This window comes from Lontra canadensis, unplaced genomic scaffold (assembly GCF_010015895.1).
Source record: "Lontra canadensis isolate GAN:19392208 unplaced genomic scaffold, GSC_riverotter_1.0 scaffold242, whole genome shotgun sequence".
Classification (NCBI taxonomy): domain Eukaryota; kingdom Metazoa; phylum Chordata; class Mammalia; order Carnivora; family Mustelidae; genus Lontra; species Lontra canadensis.
The window spans coordinates 2,187-16,745 of NW_022631236.1; the positions used below are offsets into that span (position 1 = coordinate 2,187).

A 14,559-nucleotide genomic window follows, 5' to 3' on the forward strand; every position below is an offset into this window, starting at 1 on the left:
GCATTCCTCTATAATGGACTTAGGATCATTTCTATTTTTTTAAAGTTTTATTTATTTAAGTAACCTCTCCACCCAATGTGGGACTCGAACTCTCAACCTGGAGATCAAGAGTCACATGCTCTTCTGACCGAGCCAGACTCATTTCCTAGTTTTAGATAGTTTCTGAATTTACTGTATCATAATACTGCAATGAATTTCTTTGTATTTACATCTCTATAGATATCTATTATTGCTTCCTTGGGTTGAGTTTCTAAAAGTGAAATTATTGAATGAAAAGGTTTGCTCTATTTTTAAGGTTTCTAGGATATAATTTCAGTTTCTATATTTAGCCAACTTATACTTGGGTAATATCATCCTTGATCAATAATTTTTCCTTCCTATGATTTTGTTCCTCAGAAAAAAGCAACTACATGTAATATGGTCTTTAGAATCTTTTCCAGAAGATCGCATTCTTTCATGATGACTTAAAATACTAATCTTACAGCAACATTAGAGCAAGTATTTCAATGCCCAAGGACTTCAGGGTCCCCTGGGACAGTTTCTCTGAAAGATTCATTGTTCTTCACTTGCAGCTGGACAGCTAGTGACATTTGCTTCTTAGAGTCTTGGCCGAATTTGAATCAAATGGGCATGAAGAGGTTCATTTCACAAGTTGTGTTATGGTACTTTCTGTGGAATTGTAGGAAGATCACCCAGGAGCCCCAAGGTCGAGCTGCAGCTCTGAGCTTTAGTATCTCATTTACAGAATGAAAGCTTTCGGCTTGATAATTTCTAAAGCCCTTTATTTCTGGCAATATATGATGTCCTAGGTGATTCCTCCTTCCTCCTTTTCCTGGACACCTGTCTCATCCTTCAAGATATTTCTGTTCGCATGATTTTTTCCTTAGGTCATCTTCCTGAGAGAAGAGGGCTGAAGTGCTATACAAGATGTTTGTGCTTCATGAACCCCAAAAGCTGCAGATTCTGTATGAATCCCTGGAAAAGAGCATCCCTGAGTCCTTGAAGGTGAGAGAGTTGGGAGAAACCTGGGAGAGAGAAGTAAAGTGTGGGAGTATAAATTCAGGGTTCAGAACCTGCCCAGGGCAGATTAAAATACAAATCTAAAGTCAGATTCCCTCTGCAGGGATGGTCTTAATACCCGTATCAGGCATCTACTTTTCTTCTTCTTCTTCCTCTTCCTCATCCCCTTCTCCCCTTCCTCTTCTTCTTCCTTGTCTCCCTCCTCTCTTCTTCTTCTTCTTCCTCCCCCCCTTCTCCTCCTCCTCCTCCTTCTTCTTCTCCCCTTCTCCTCCTCCTTCTTCCTCCTGGTCCTTGGCCTCCGCCTCTTCCTCCTCCACCTTTGGCCTCTTAAAACTTGTTCAAATCCATTTTACTGCTATCTCTAGTAGATTTCCTTATCTGCTCCGGGCTATTGCAATACCCGCTTTTCTGCAGTATTACTAACTCACCTACAGATGGTGATCAGAGTCATCTATCTGACACAAATATGATCATACCTCTCCCTTGTTTTAAACTTTCAGTTCAAGGCATAAAGTCTACACCCCTTAATTGTGAGGTTGATCACAAAATGTCCCAGCCTCTCCACTTCATCTTGCAACACATCCCTGCTACATACCACAAAGTACAATCACTAAGCCTCTCAGAGCTCTGCAGGTATGACACAATCTGCCACACCTTCAGGTACTCAAGCATGCTTTTTCTCTCACCAGAAATTACTTGCCTTCCTTCTTTGTTTTGCCAGGAAAAGACTTAACTTGTCCCTGAAGACCAGATTCAAATATTACTTCTTCTGTAAGTCTCCCAACACTCCCTGACAGGTAATGCTTTTCTTCCTTGAGACCCCACACAGCCATGTGCATGCATCTATCAGAACATGTGCCCTATTAAGATCAGACTGTGTACCTCTCCATCCTGCTAGACTTCTTTTTTAAAAAATATATTTATTTATTTATTTGACAGACAGAGATCACAAGTAGGCAGAGAGGCAGGCAGAGAGAGAGAGATGGGGAAGCAGGCTCCCTGGCAAGCAGAGATCTCAGGACCCTGGGATCATGACCTGAGCTAAAGGCAGAAGCTTAACCCACTGAGCCACCCAGGTGCTCCATCCTGCTCCATCCTACTTGAATGCAGTGGCCATGTCATACTTATCTTGGAATTCTCCACACTTGACACAAATCTGACACACAATATGTGCCCCCAAAATGGTATAGTATGAAGTGGGAAAAAAAAAAGGAATGAATTTTCAGAAAAATAAGTGAATGAATGTCAGGGGAGCCAGTTCCTCTTGAATCAGCTATTTCCTTAGATTTTGTGGACCCTTCCTGTTTTTTTTTTTTTCCCCAGCATACCCTCCAATGGGTAGTTTGGGGAACCATCCTGAAATCGCTAGCTTGATCCCCTCAAGTGCTCCTAACTCTTGGTTTATTTCCCAAACTACTTCTAAGACCCTATCTCAAAGGAAAATGTCATTTTCACCTGTTCATCTGTTGCTTTTTTAGGCATATGGTGCCATTTTCAACATTAAAAATAAAACCCCATTCAACATGGAGATGCTGGTGGATGCCTGGCCAGATTATCAGACGGTAATTACTCGGCATTGGAAAGAGGTAAGAGTACCAGCTACTGAGTACCAAGCCAGTCACAATCAGGATGGTCTCCGTGTGGAAATGAGGGAACTGAATCTGGGGGCTGCGGAGAAGAACCTTGGCACCCCTGACCCATATAGATTTTGGAAGGGCTGCTTGGAGAGAAGGGGAGGATAGTGAAATAAGTCATGGGTATAAACCAAATAGCCAATAATCCAGGGCTTGTAAATAACATCGGGATCCCATCTGGTCAATTTTTTTTCCATTGAGATTCTTGTAACAGGCATATACCTCAAGATAGATGTTTGTGGCTGGAGAGAATTAGGAAATGTTTTGCTTTCCCTGGGACTAAAGCACTATAATACAATAATATCTGAATCAATGTTGGGTTTCAGATCTAAATCTGCCAAGTGACTAGTTGTGTGATGTTAGACGACTGTGGCTTTCTTAGCTATAAAAGCAAAGTTGATAAAAACTACTGTGTCAGAGCACTGTTAAACATGATATAAGTCATGTACAGTTGACCCTTGAACAACACAGATGTTAGGGATACCAACTCCCGCACAGTCAAAAATCTGTATAGAACTCCTGAGTCTTCAAAAACTCAACAACTAGTAGCCTACTGTTGACCAGAGCCTTCCCAATAACATAAGCAGTCTATTAACACATATTTTATATGCTCTGGTATTGTATACCAGATTCTTACAATAAAGTAAGCTAGAGAAAATAAAATGTTATTGAAATCCTAAGGGAAAATACATTTACAGCATTATATTGTATTTATTTTTTAAAATTTGCTTGAAAGTGGACCTGCACCATTCAAACTAGTGTTATTCAAGAGCCAACTGTGTGGGGTGCCTGGGTGGCTCAGTTGTTGGGTGTCGGCCTTCAGCTCAGGTCATGATTTCAGGGTCTGGGATAGAGTCCCATGTGGGGAATCCCGCCTCAGTGGGGAGTCTGCTTCTCACTTTACCCCTCCTGTGCACATGCACACACATAATCTCTCTCTCTCTCTCTCTCAGATAAACAAATAAAATCTAAAAAAAAAAAGAAGAAGAAGAAGAAAAGAAAAAAGAGGCAACTGTGTATTTAAAGAAAATATCTTTCCCATCTTACAGATTTGGGGGGTATAAGTAGCAAATCTCTTCCACCCCAGAGTAGGGATATTTTAACCCCTCTTCCCACACTTCTCCATTTACATAGTTATCAGGAAAATTAGAGCACAACTCACCTGTAACAACCTCTAAGGGAGTGTTAGCTGCAGAAGGTAAGCAGGAATGAGGGGCCTGGGAGACAGGCCCTTCCCTCCAGCGTGACTGTTCTTCCTGAAAGTCCTCTCTATTCACATGCTCATCAAGAGCCAATCACCATGCCAGCACCAGAGTGCTGAGTCCGAATTAGCCTGGGCATGGTCTCTTCACAGACTTCAAGTCCTGATACCCACTCTGTTCCCTACTCTCCACAAGGTAGGCACTCTCTCTTTAAAACCCTTAACACGAAAAACAATCTGAGGGTTTTGAAGGGGGGGGAGGTTGGGGGAACCAGGTGGTGGGTATTAAAGAGGGCACGGATTGCATGGAGCACTGGGTGTGGTGCAAAAACAATGAATACTGTTACCCTGAAAAGAAATTAAAAAAAAACAAAAACCCTTAACACGCCCTATTTCTGGGGCAACTTCCATCTCAGACAATGGAGCTGCTTCCCACCTTACCAACAGCTGCCTCAAAACACCACCTTCGGTCTGTCCCTAGTGATTATTGTTCAAGGGACTCCAAGACCATTTTCTGTCTGCACCTCTGGGAAAAACACAGGATATTTTTTCAAAAAATATGTGTTTATTTATTTATTTGTCAGAGAGAAAGAGAGCACACGCAGGAGGAGAAGCAGGCAAAGGGAGAAGCAGGGTCCCCTCTGAGCAAGGAGACTGATGTGGGACTCAATCCCAGGACCCCAGGACTGTGACCTGAGCTGAAGGCAGACACTTAACCGACTGAGCCACACTTAACCAACTGAGCCACCCAGGCATCCCCCAAACAGAGGGTATTAAACAACTGAGCCTCTCGCACTCCAGACATATGCAAGAACAATTTGTAAATCATACTGTCATATGATTAATATTTGTTGTATCAGGAGATGACCTGGATCATTATACCAACACTTACCACATCTTCACCGAAGCTCCTGACAAGTTAGAGGAAGTCCTGGCATGCCCCCAGGTTATCAGTTGGGAACAAACTTTCCAGATCCAAGGTAACTGATCCAAGTTAAAAGGCAAAGACCCTTGGTTCTTTCACATTAGATGTGGAAGGGGATAGACACTGCCCGTTTTTCTCCTCTCTCCAGGTTGCCAAGTGAATGTGGGGGAGGTATTAAGAAAGATTTCAGCTGCAAAATCAGCGCAGGTAGATCACTTGAAGACCACACTCATTATGACAGAAATACCAGTGGAACCCAAGACATCAAGTGATGACCAGATGGCTTTGGTGGAGTCATTTAGCATGCCCAAAGTGGATGAAGATAGCAAGTGAGATTTTTTGTGTTGCTTCCCAAATTCCTAATAACAAATCATTCAGTTGTCATAAGGACCACACTCAGAAATGCACAGTTTGACAATAAACTATGCAGTACACACTTGTAGGGGTAACGGAAGGGAACTCTATTAGCAGAAGTTTGCTGAGCTGGGGCAGGGTCTTCATTAGATGAGGTCCTTTCCATGTATAACTCACTTAGTTCTCATACAAGTCCCCCTGGGAGGGTCCTGGACATCATGGTGACATTAGAGAGTCTTTACTGAAATTACGTATATTTCTTGCAAAAATATTACATGCTCTACAAACTATACTAGTATTCAAAGTAAAAAGTGAAAGGTTTGCTCACTTGGATTCCCCACAATCTTCCTGTCCAGGTATAAATATTCTTTTTAAAAATTTTTAAATTTACATTAAAGTTAGTTAACATACCGTGTATTTTTTTAGTTTCAGGGTAGATTTTGGGATTCATCCATTGCATATAACACCCAGTGCTCATTACATCAAGTGCCCTTCTTAACGCCCATCACCCAATTGCTCCCCTCCTGCAACCCTCAGTTTGCCCTTATAGTTAAAAGAGTCTCATAGTTTGCCTCCCTCTCTGTTTTAATCTCATTTTATTTTTCCTTCCCTTTCCCTATGTTCATCTGTTTTCTTTTTTAAATTACACATGAGTGAAATCATATGATAATTATCTTTCTCTGACTTCTTTTGCTTAGCATTATACTCTCTAGTTCCATCCACAACCTTGCAAATGGCAAGATTTCATTCTTTTTGATGGTGGTGTAGGTGTAAATATTCTTAAAAATTGGTGTGTGTGCTTTTAGTACTCTGCATGTATGAATTGGTTTTGTTTTCTTGTTCTTTTTTTTTTAACAACATATGCAGATACTGTACTGCAGTTTTTTTTTTCCCTCAGCAGTATGCTATGTAAACCTTTCATGTATGCTCATAGAGATATGTTTCATTCATTTTGGCAGTTGCACAGATTTCTATAAGTGGGAGAAGCACAGTTATGTATTCCCATTTTAGCACACTTTCAATTTATCTCCAATTCTTCCTAGTAACAAAAATTCTACAAGAAATATCTTCATAAACAGATCATTGCCCAAATTGTATAACTATTTCTGAAAGATGAGTCCTGGAATTGAAATAGTTAGGTAAAAGAATATGTATATTATAGAAGATATTCCCAAATTGGATTTTAAGATTTAGATGAATTCAATATGTGAGAGCATAACATATGAAATGACAAATGTGTCCTTCAGTAGCAACACAGGTCGATTTGTTATGGTATAATCCACACATTGGAATAATAAGCAGCCATTAACAAGAAGGAAGCAGCTCTATATGAACTATATGGGAAGAATTTCAAAATGTATGGCTAGGTGAAAAGCAACAACAAATAAAATTGAGTAACATATATAGTATGCTATCATAACATGTAAACATCTAAAATTACAGAGCGCTACTGGAAGGTTACATAACTAAGTGGCATCACTGGCAGTCTTTAGAGAACGTTATAACTGGATAATAAGGGATCAAAGAAAAAATAAAGAATTCTCCATTAATATCTGAGTGACCTTGAAACTGACCAATTCTGGAAAACTCCTCCTCCCTGGGGATAGGTGAAACTTCTTAGGGCTCTTCCACCTGTCCCAACCTCCTCCACCCATAGATGATGTGGTTCTGATTCTGCAGATGAAAAGACTCAGTCTCAGATAATTTGTCCAGTGAGAGAATTAGGATTAAATTGTAACCATTACCATTGGAAATTCCAGTATTCTTTTTCCTATATTGGTGTTTCTTACATTGCATTTTTGGCACTTCTCTAGAGGCATGTGGTGATGGATGGGCTTTTGGACACATGAAATCATAAGATCAACACGTCTTTCACCTTCCTGTGATACATATTTTACTGAAATATCTGTTGAAAGGAATATTATCTTATGCACTTAGATATTTTGTGGGTAGAATTCAAAATTTGTGTGTTCCACACATGCATCCTCAAACAAAATTCAGGCAAACAAAATCAAAAACAAAAACAACTCTGGTCTATCTATATCCTTCCTCTTTTAAGACATATCTTATTTTCTTCTTTCTTCAGATACACGATTAGACTTTTTTGAGATGTATTATACTATGTGTATCATAAAGCACATACAGTTAGCTCCCTCTTAATTATTTGGCAACATTTTTGAAGCAGACAAAGAATTAGTAGTTTTTTTGCCCTTCTGTTTCTTCTTCTAGGCTGTGGGATCCTCAAGCAAAGGGTTGATGTCTTATTCTCTGCAATCCTGGTGTTTTGTAAATGTTGGCTGAATAAATGCACATTCTTTTGTTGACAGGAAAGGAAGATTTCAGAACATCTTCTTGGATGCTTCCCATGTGGGGCTTGTGAATGAGCAGTGGAACTTTGGAAAAAATGAAAGGAGCTTGCTGCCTCCAGAATTTTCCAGGATTTGGTGTGCTGGGTCCAGAGGGGGACCCTATTTCTTGGATTATGATGGAACAGTCTTGTGTGATGAGAATGGGTTACACTGTCCCCAAATACCGAGACAAAGGCTACATGAAGAAAATCTGTTTTCACTTCATAAAGTATTTTATTCAGAAAAAAATGCCATTTTATTTCCATGTGTCAAGAGATGAAGAAAACCTTCAGGCACTGAGAAGTATAGGGCTTAAGGTTGCTCCCTGTGGCTGGCATCAGTGGGAAATGCACTCCTAGAAAATATTATTGATTAGTGCCACTGTCCATTACAAGCCTTCCTTACCAGTGAAAAAAATACCAGTTCAAAAACAAACATTATAATTTATATTAGCAGAAAAAAATCCAATTATTTGGGCTCCATGCATTACTTAACCCACTCTTATATAATATTTTTGTCCTCCTCCATAATAGAGAAAAATGGAAACTTGAACTTTTGGTGTTATGTTTTGCCTTTATGTTGACAGACCTCTCAGAATTAAAATCAACCAATGTCAATCATTAGTGCCAAGATAAACCTTTCAAAGCAACATTTTACTCTTTGAAGTCTTCTTTCATGAGAGAATCCTGTTTTTCCATGCTTCTGTGCTTGAAAATAAAAAGACTGATTTGAAAAGTGTCTTCTCTGGTATCTTCCCCTCCCTCTGACAAAATTTTCCAAAGAACCTCTCAAGGCCCCACAGCCTTTGATTGAGAGGATCAAAATCCTCTCAAGAGTTTTGAGATACTCTACTGAATTAAGTTATGTGGTCATAAGTGAAATTTTTTTTTAAGTTTGTTTTTTTTATTAGCTTTTTTTTTAAGATTTATTTATTTGCAAGAGGCAGAGGCAGAGGAAAAGGGAGAGAGAAATTCAAGCAGACTCTGCACTGAGTGTGGAACCCAAAGTGGGGCTCTGAGATCATGACCTCCAACCAAGAGTTGGATGCTTAACCAACTGCACCACCCAGGGACCCCCAATAAGTAATTTCTTTACTTACAGTTAAAAACTCTGATTCTAAAAGTCAAATCTTAACAATAGCTTTCTCTTCTTGTTGGTGCTTGTGAAAGGGGAAGGAAAGAAAAGAGGTATTTTTTATAGAGGTCCATCTACCTTCCTGTGCTTAGCCAGCTGATTTCACAGTCCAGACAGAGGTGCTGAGTAATGGAAGGAACTGTAAGACCAGAGAACACCTGAGCCTTCCGGGAAAAGAGCCTCAGAGGTCAAGCTGCCAACATGTCAATATTTTGGAGCCTCTCTGAATGTGGGATCCTGAGGGAGGGACTGACTTTCATACCCTGCTGCCAAAAGTTTGTGCTGATGGTGCCTTTCATCTTCTAGAAGGACCGGCACCCTTTTGTCTTTACTTGGGGATCTCTGCAGATAGACAGAAGAAGATTGACAGCTTTGCAGGTTTGAGAACAAGGGAGAATCATTGCTCTGGGACCCCTCATCTCCTTTTGCTTTCCCCACTGTAAGAGAATGAATCAAAATGCTACTGTTGGATGTGGGTAAGAATTTCTGAACTCGTTTGGGTTGAGAATTATGCTGGGCTAAAAAGGTCTTCCATTTCAGAAACCTCTATCAGGCACCCACTGTGTATAGGGCAATACCCTTTTCTGTGAGAAATTCTTTTTTTTTTTTTTTAAGATTTTATTTATTTGTCAGAGAGAGAGGGAGAGAGAGCGAGCACAGGCAGACAGAATGGCAGGCAGAGGCAGAGGGAGAAGCAGGCTCCCTGCAGAGCAAGGAGCCCGATGCGGGACTCGATCCCAGGACGCTGGGATCATGACCTGAGCCGAAGGCAGCTGCTTAACCAACTGAGCCACCCAGGCGTCCCTCTGTGAGAAATTCTTGACAGGACAAAGCCAGGCTCTTGTTCTGAACTGATAAAGAAATGCAAGGAGATTTGAGAGTCAGCTGTTGGTAGAGGAGAGACACTCAAACAGCCTCTAGAAGGAATATGCTGGTTTGGGTGACAGAAAACACAATTTACAGACATACTATGTAAACATTATCTTATTCCATCCTCTACTAACATTCTAAGGTAGTCAGATTTTCTCCCTTGGATAAATGATGACCAGGGAAATTAAGTGTCCTGCTCGAAGTTGCAAAAGGATGAGGTAGATTCTAGTAAGAGGACCACAGAACAGATGAAATTAAGTGTAAATTTAAAGCCATAAAATTTTAATTTAAAAAAATCTTAACTGTAACACTCCTATGATATTATTTGGTGTTTCCTTTTATATTTTCATATTTTTAAAAATTTTATTTAGATTAAATTAATTAACATATAGTGTATTCTTAGTTTCAGAGGTAGAGTTTAGTAGTTTAGTGATCATCAGTTGCAAAAAACACCCAGTGCTCATTACATCATGTGCCCTCCTTAATGCCCATTATTCAGTTATCCCATCCCCCCCACCAACCTCCCCTCCAGCAATCCTGTTTGTTTCCTATAGTTAAGAGTCCCTTATGGTTGTCTTCCTCTCTGATCTTGTCTTGTTTTATTTTTCCCTCCCTTCCCTTATGATCCTCTGCTTTCTATTTTAAATTCCACATAGGAATGAAATCATCTAATGGTCTTTCTCTGATTGACTTATTTCACTTAGCATAATACCATCTAGTTCCATCCATATTGTTACAAATGGTAAGATTTTATTCTTTTTAATGGCTAATATTCCATTGTGTGTGTTGTATATAAAATACCTCATCTTCTTTATTTATTCATCTGTGAATAAATAAATATTTATTTATTTATCTGGGCTCTTTCCATAGTTTGGCTATTGTGGACATTGCTGCTGTCATACTTATGTGATTTATATAAATATGCATACAAAAGACTTTACATATCTGATTAGAATTTATGTATTGTCATTTTCCATCTTTTTTGTGTTTATCTTAAGACTCCATATACCAGCATATATATCATATCTTTCATGTTAATGGGTCTTAGATTTGTAAAATAATAATCGTTCATTATTTATGTAAACTGTCTGAGACTGTGTCTAGTACTTCTCCGTGAGTTAGTATTGCTTTACAAAATTGTTCATAGAGCATTTTTCATTTGAATTATTTTCTTTGGATAAATTCCAAATATTAGAATGGTTTCATCAAAGCTTTCAAAGTGTCCTGTATAGGGCTTTGTCCATTATCAATACAGGCAAATACCAAAATGTGCCAACTCCCTTGAATCTCCTGTCTCAGCCAAATGTATTTATTGAACATCATGTTTTTGTTTCTGTGTGTGTGTGTGTGTGTGCACATGTTGAAGCAATACATCAATGTTATGTCCCTGGTAATCTGGCATCAAATTCAACTTGGCTTCTTATTGTCATGTGACCTTTTTACGAGATGCTCCTAGCTAATGTCAGATTAATCTTCAGAAATACTGTACTTCTACTGTCTTGATACCATTCAAGATATGGCACAGCTGCCTCTATTCTGGTCTGAGGTCTTTTTCAAGTCCCCATACCCAGCACGCAGTAGGCTTTCTAGAGGTACTTGTGGAATGAATGAGTCTTTGTCCTTGGTAAGTGGAGTGGCTAAATAGATGGTTATGTTGGTATAAATACTTCATAATTTATTGAGTCTTTACTTTGTGTCAGATGGTGTAAAATACTGTGGAAACAGTATGTGGGTTCCTCAAAAAATTAAAACTAGAACTATCTTATGATCCAGCAAACCCACTTCTGGGTGTGTGTGTGTGTGTGTGTATATGTTATATTTCATATATAGGTTATGTTTCATTACCTTCATATCTATGTATATCTATATCTATATCTATATCTATATCTATATCTATATATATAGATGCATATATGTTATATCTATATGTCTATATAGATATAAAGGTTCACCAAGTTCGCCAGAGGTTTCCGGCCACTTCTCACGAGCTTTCTACCCAAATCGATATCAGTTTGGGTAGAAAGTTCGGGAGAATTGGCATGCATTGTCTAGGGATTTGGGCCGCGTGCTTGCTTGGCATTTGGAGATATATATTTATTTTTTCATATATATATATATATATATATATATATATATATATATATATATGGAAATCACAATCTCAAAGAGATATCTGGTGATGCCTTCGTAGTTCAGTCAGTTAAGCATCTGCCTTCCACTCAGGTCATGATCCCAGAGTTCTAGGACTGAGTCCCACATGGGGCTCCTTGCTCAGCACAGAGCCTGCTTCTCCCTTTGCCTGCCACTCCCTCCCCCTCCTTGTGCTCAGTCTCTCTGACAAATAAATAGAATCTTAAAAAAAAAAGAGATATCTGTATCTACATGTTTACTGCAGCATTATAGACAGTAACTAAGACATGGAAACAGCCTAAGTGTCCACAAATGGATGAATGGATACAGAAGTTGTGGTATACATACACAGTAGAATATTATCTAGTCATAACAAAGAAGGAAATCTTGCCATTTGTGACAACATGAATGGACCCTGAGGACATCACACCAAGTTAAATAGGCCAGAGAAAGACAAATACTGTATGACCTCACTTTTGTAGGGAATCTAAATAAGCCAAACTGAAAGGAACAGAGAGTAGAATAGTGGTTGCCAGGGACTGGGAGTTTGAGGTAATGGGGAAATGTTGGTCAAATGGTACAAACTTCCCATTATAAGGTAAATAAATTCTGGGGGATCTAATGTACAGCATGGTGATGATAATTAATAATATGATACTTGAAAGTTGCTAAGAGAGTAGATCTTAAATGTTCTCATAACAAAAAAAGAGATAATTATGTGATGGGATGGAGGTGTTAACTAACATTATTGTGCCAACCATTTCCCCCAACCATGGGGGAAATAAAGAAAAAAAATAATACAACCATTGCCTTAGTGGTTCTGGTCAAGATTCTCCCCTTAAATCATGAAAGGAATTCAAGGTTAAGTGCAGGGACTGCTTCACTGGCAAGAACCAAATAACTGACAAGAACCTGGGGAAAAGGGAGCACATATGAAAAAATCAAAACAGGGCATCTGGGTGGCTCAGTTGGTTAAGCAACTGCCTTCAGCTCAGGTGATGGTCCCAGAGTCCTGGGATGGAGTCCTACATCGGGCTCCCAGCTCCATGAGGAGTCTGCTTCTCCCTCTGACCTCCCCTCTCATGCTCTCTCTCACTCTGTATGTCCTGTAGAGGGCAGGTTCCTTCATTAGGGGGTTAAACACCCTGGTTCCTATGACAGAGAAGCTGAAGCCAAACCTAGGGGACGTTGAAGCACTTTGCCAGCCCAGCAAGGCCTCATGTCATGGAGTTAGCAACTAAATGCCTGCTGCTGTAACTCTGTCCTCCAAATATCTCTTAGGAACCTCTCATGTGGCCCACTCTAGCTAGAACCATGCAAGGAAGGAAATTCCAGGAAAGACAGTTCAGTCTAGCTGTGGTGATGCCTTACAAAGCCACTACAGTGAGCTCTCAATCAAGATTTATTGAGTGATTAAATGAGTGAATGGATGAATAGATCAATTTCATCAGGAGTAATTCTCAGGCCATAAGATCTAAAAACAACTGAAGGTCAGTCAGAGAAGAGCTATTCTTTAATAGAGAGGAGTAAGCAAAGCTCATGGAGTGTTTTTCTGCGTGCAAGTGAGGGCTCAGGCGGAGGGTGGCACAAAGTCCAGAGTCCTGTGTAGGGGGCAGAAACTTAATTAAAGTTTATACAAACTTTAGATGGATCAGTGAGGATAAACAGTCAACCTAATCATTTATGAAGAGTAAACAGGGCTGGAAAATCCCATGTGGGGAAGTGGGAAGTAGAAGGGGTAGGACCAATATAGCTCAGAGAATGTTTTATCCAAGTTTAGCCTATTCTTGGTAGGGGCTATTAAGAAGGGGTTGTATGTTGATTCGGTCTAGAGGAAGAAGAGACATTTAACCAACATTGATTAACAAGCAGTTTGTTTTGATCTATCAGTGTGTGGCTCACAGCTCAGCTAATCATTTATAAGGCAGAGATCGAGAATTTGGAGGATCGGTGTCTGGCCTTGTCATAGGTAAGCAAGCAGCGCATCAGTGAGTCTTACTAAGGCAGGTGGGAGGAAGTAAGATTCCTTGCGGTAAGCCCTTTCGGGAACACAAAGTAGATGGAGGGATTTCTTTAACTGTTGCTATTTTCTAGGATAACAGAGGCTTGGATAAAGCTCCACATTGTAAGTCCCTTGGAGAATTGCATTTATTGAAATACAATTTGACCTCAGTCTTTTGGCCTGCCTTCGGAATTAGCTCTACAAATCTTGCTTTACTGCTTTGGAGGTACTGTGGTTTTTAAAGTTTTTATTAAATTTCTAATTAGTTAATATACAGTGTAATAATAGTTTCAGGTGGACAATACAGTGATTCAACCCTGGCATATGACACCTGGTGCTCATTACAGCAAGTGCCTTCCTTAATCCCCATCATACCTATTTCACCCATCCTCCCACCCACCTTCCCTCTGGTAACTCTCAGTGTTTTCCATAGTTAAGACTCTGTTTCTTGGCTTCTCCCTCTCTCTTTTCTCCCTTTGCTTATTTGTTTTGTTTCTTAAATTTCATATATGAGTGAAATCATATGGTATTTTTCTTTCTCTGATTGGCTGATTTCCCTAAGCATAACACTCTCTAGCTCCATCCGTGTCATTGCAAATGGCAAGATGTCATTCTTTTTGATGGCTGAGTAATAGTCCAGTGTGTGTGTGTGTGTGTGTGTGTGTGTGTGTGTGTGTGTTCACATCTTCTTTATCCACTCATCAGTCAATGGACATTTGGGCTCTTTCCAAAATTTGGCTATTGTAGATAATGCTCCTATAAACATCAAGAGGTACATGTATCCTTTGAATTAGTATTTTTTTATTCTTTGGGTAAATACCTGATAATTCAATTGTTGGATCATAGGGCAATTCTATTTTTAACTTCTGGAGGAAACTCCATACCATTTTCCAGAGTGGCTGCACCAGTTTGAATTCCCACCAACAATACAAGAGAGTTCC

At 39.6% G+C, this 14,559-nt stretch overlaps 2 protein-coding genes across 5 annotated transcripts in view; both read left to right on the top strand.

The window, feature by feature from the left end:
* The first annotated feature begins 927 nt into the window (after window positions 1–927).
* GLYATL2 (glycine-N-acyltransferase like 2) lies at window positions 928–7,854 on the top strand. Its single transcript, XM_032849703.1, is given in 8 exon segments — window positions 928–1,005; window positions 2,499–2,606; window positions 3,789–3,852; window positions 4,716–4,835; window positions 4,929–5,109; window positions 7,462–7,551; window positions 7,553–7,826; window positions 7,828–7,854. Coding segments are annotated over 8 exon segments (942 nt in total).
* A 5,472-nt stretch (window positions 7,855–13,326) lies between these two features.
* The window catches only part of LOC116862434 (glycine N-phenylacetyltransferase-like), a 62,376-nt gene continuing 61,143 nt past the window's right edge, over window positions 13,327–14,559 (top strand). For 2 of the 4 annotated variants that reach the window (XR_004381632.1, XM_032849713.1), the window contains exon 1: window positions 13,327–13,585. The gene's annotated coding sequence lies outside the window, so the exon portion shown is untranslated. Of the gene's footprint in view, window positions 13,586–13,763; window positions 13,845–14,559 lie in introns of those variants that run through there. The other 2 variants (XM_032849715.1, XM_032849714.1) reach the window with 2 other exon arrangements.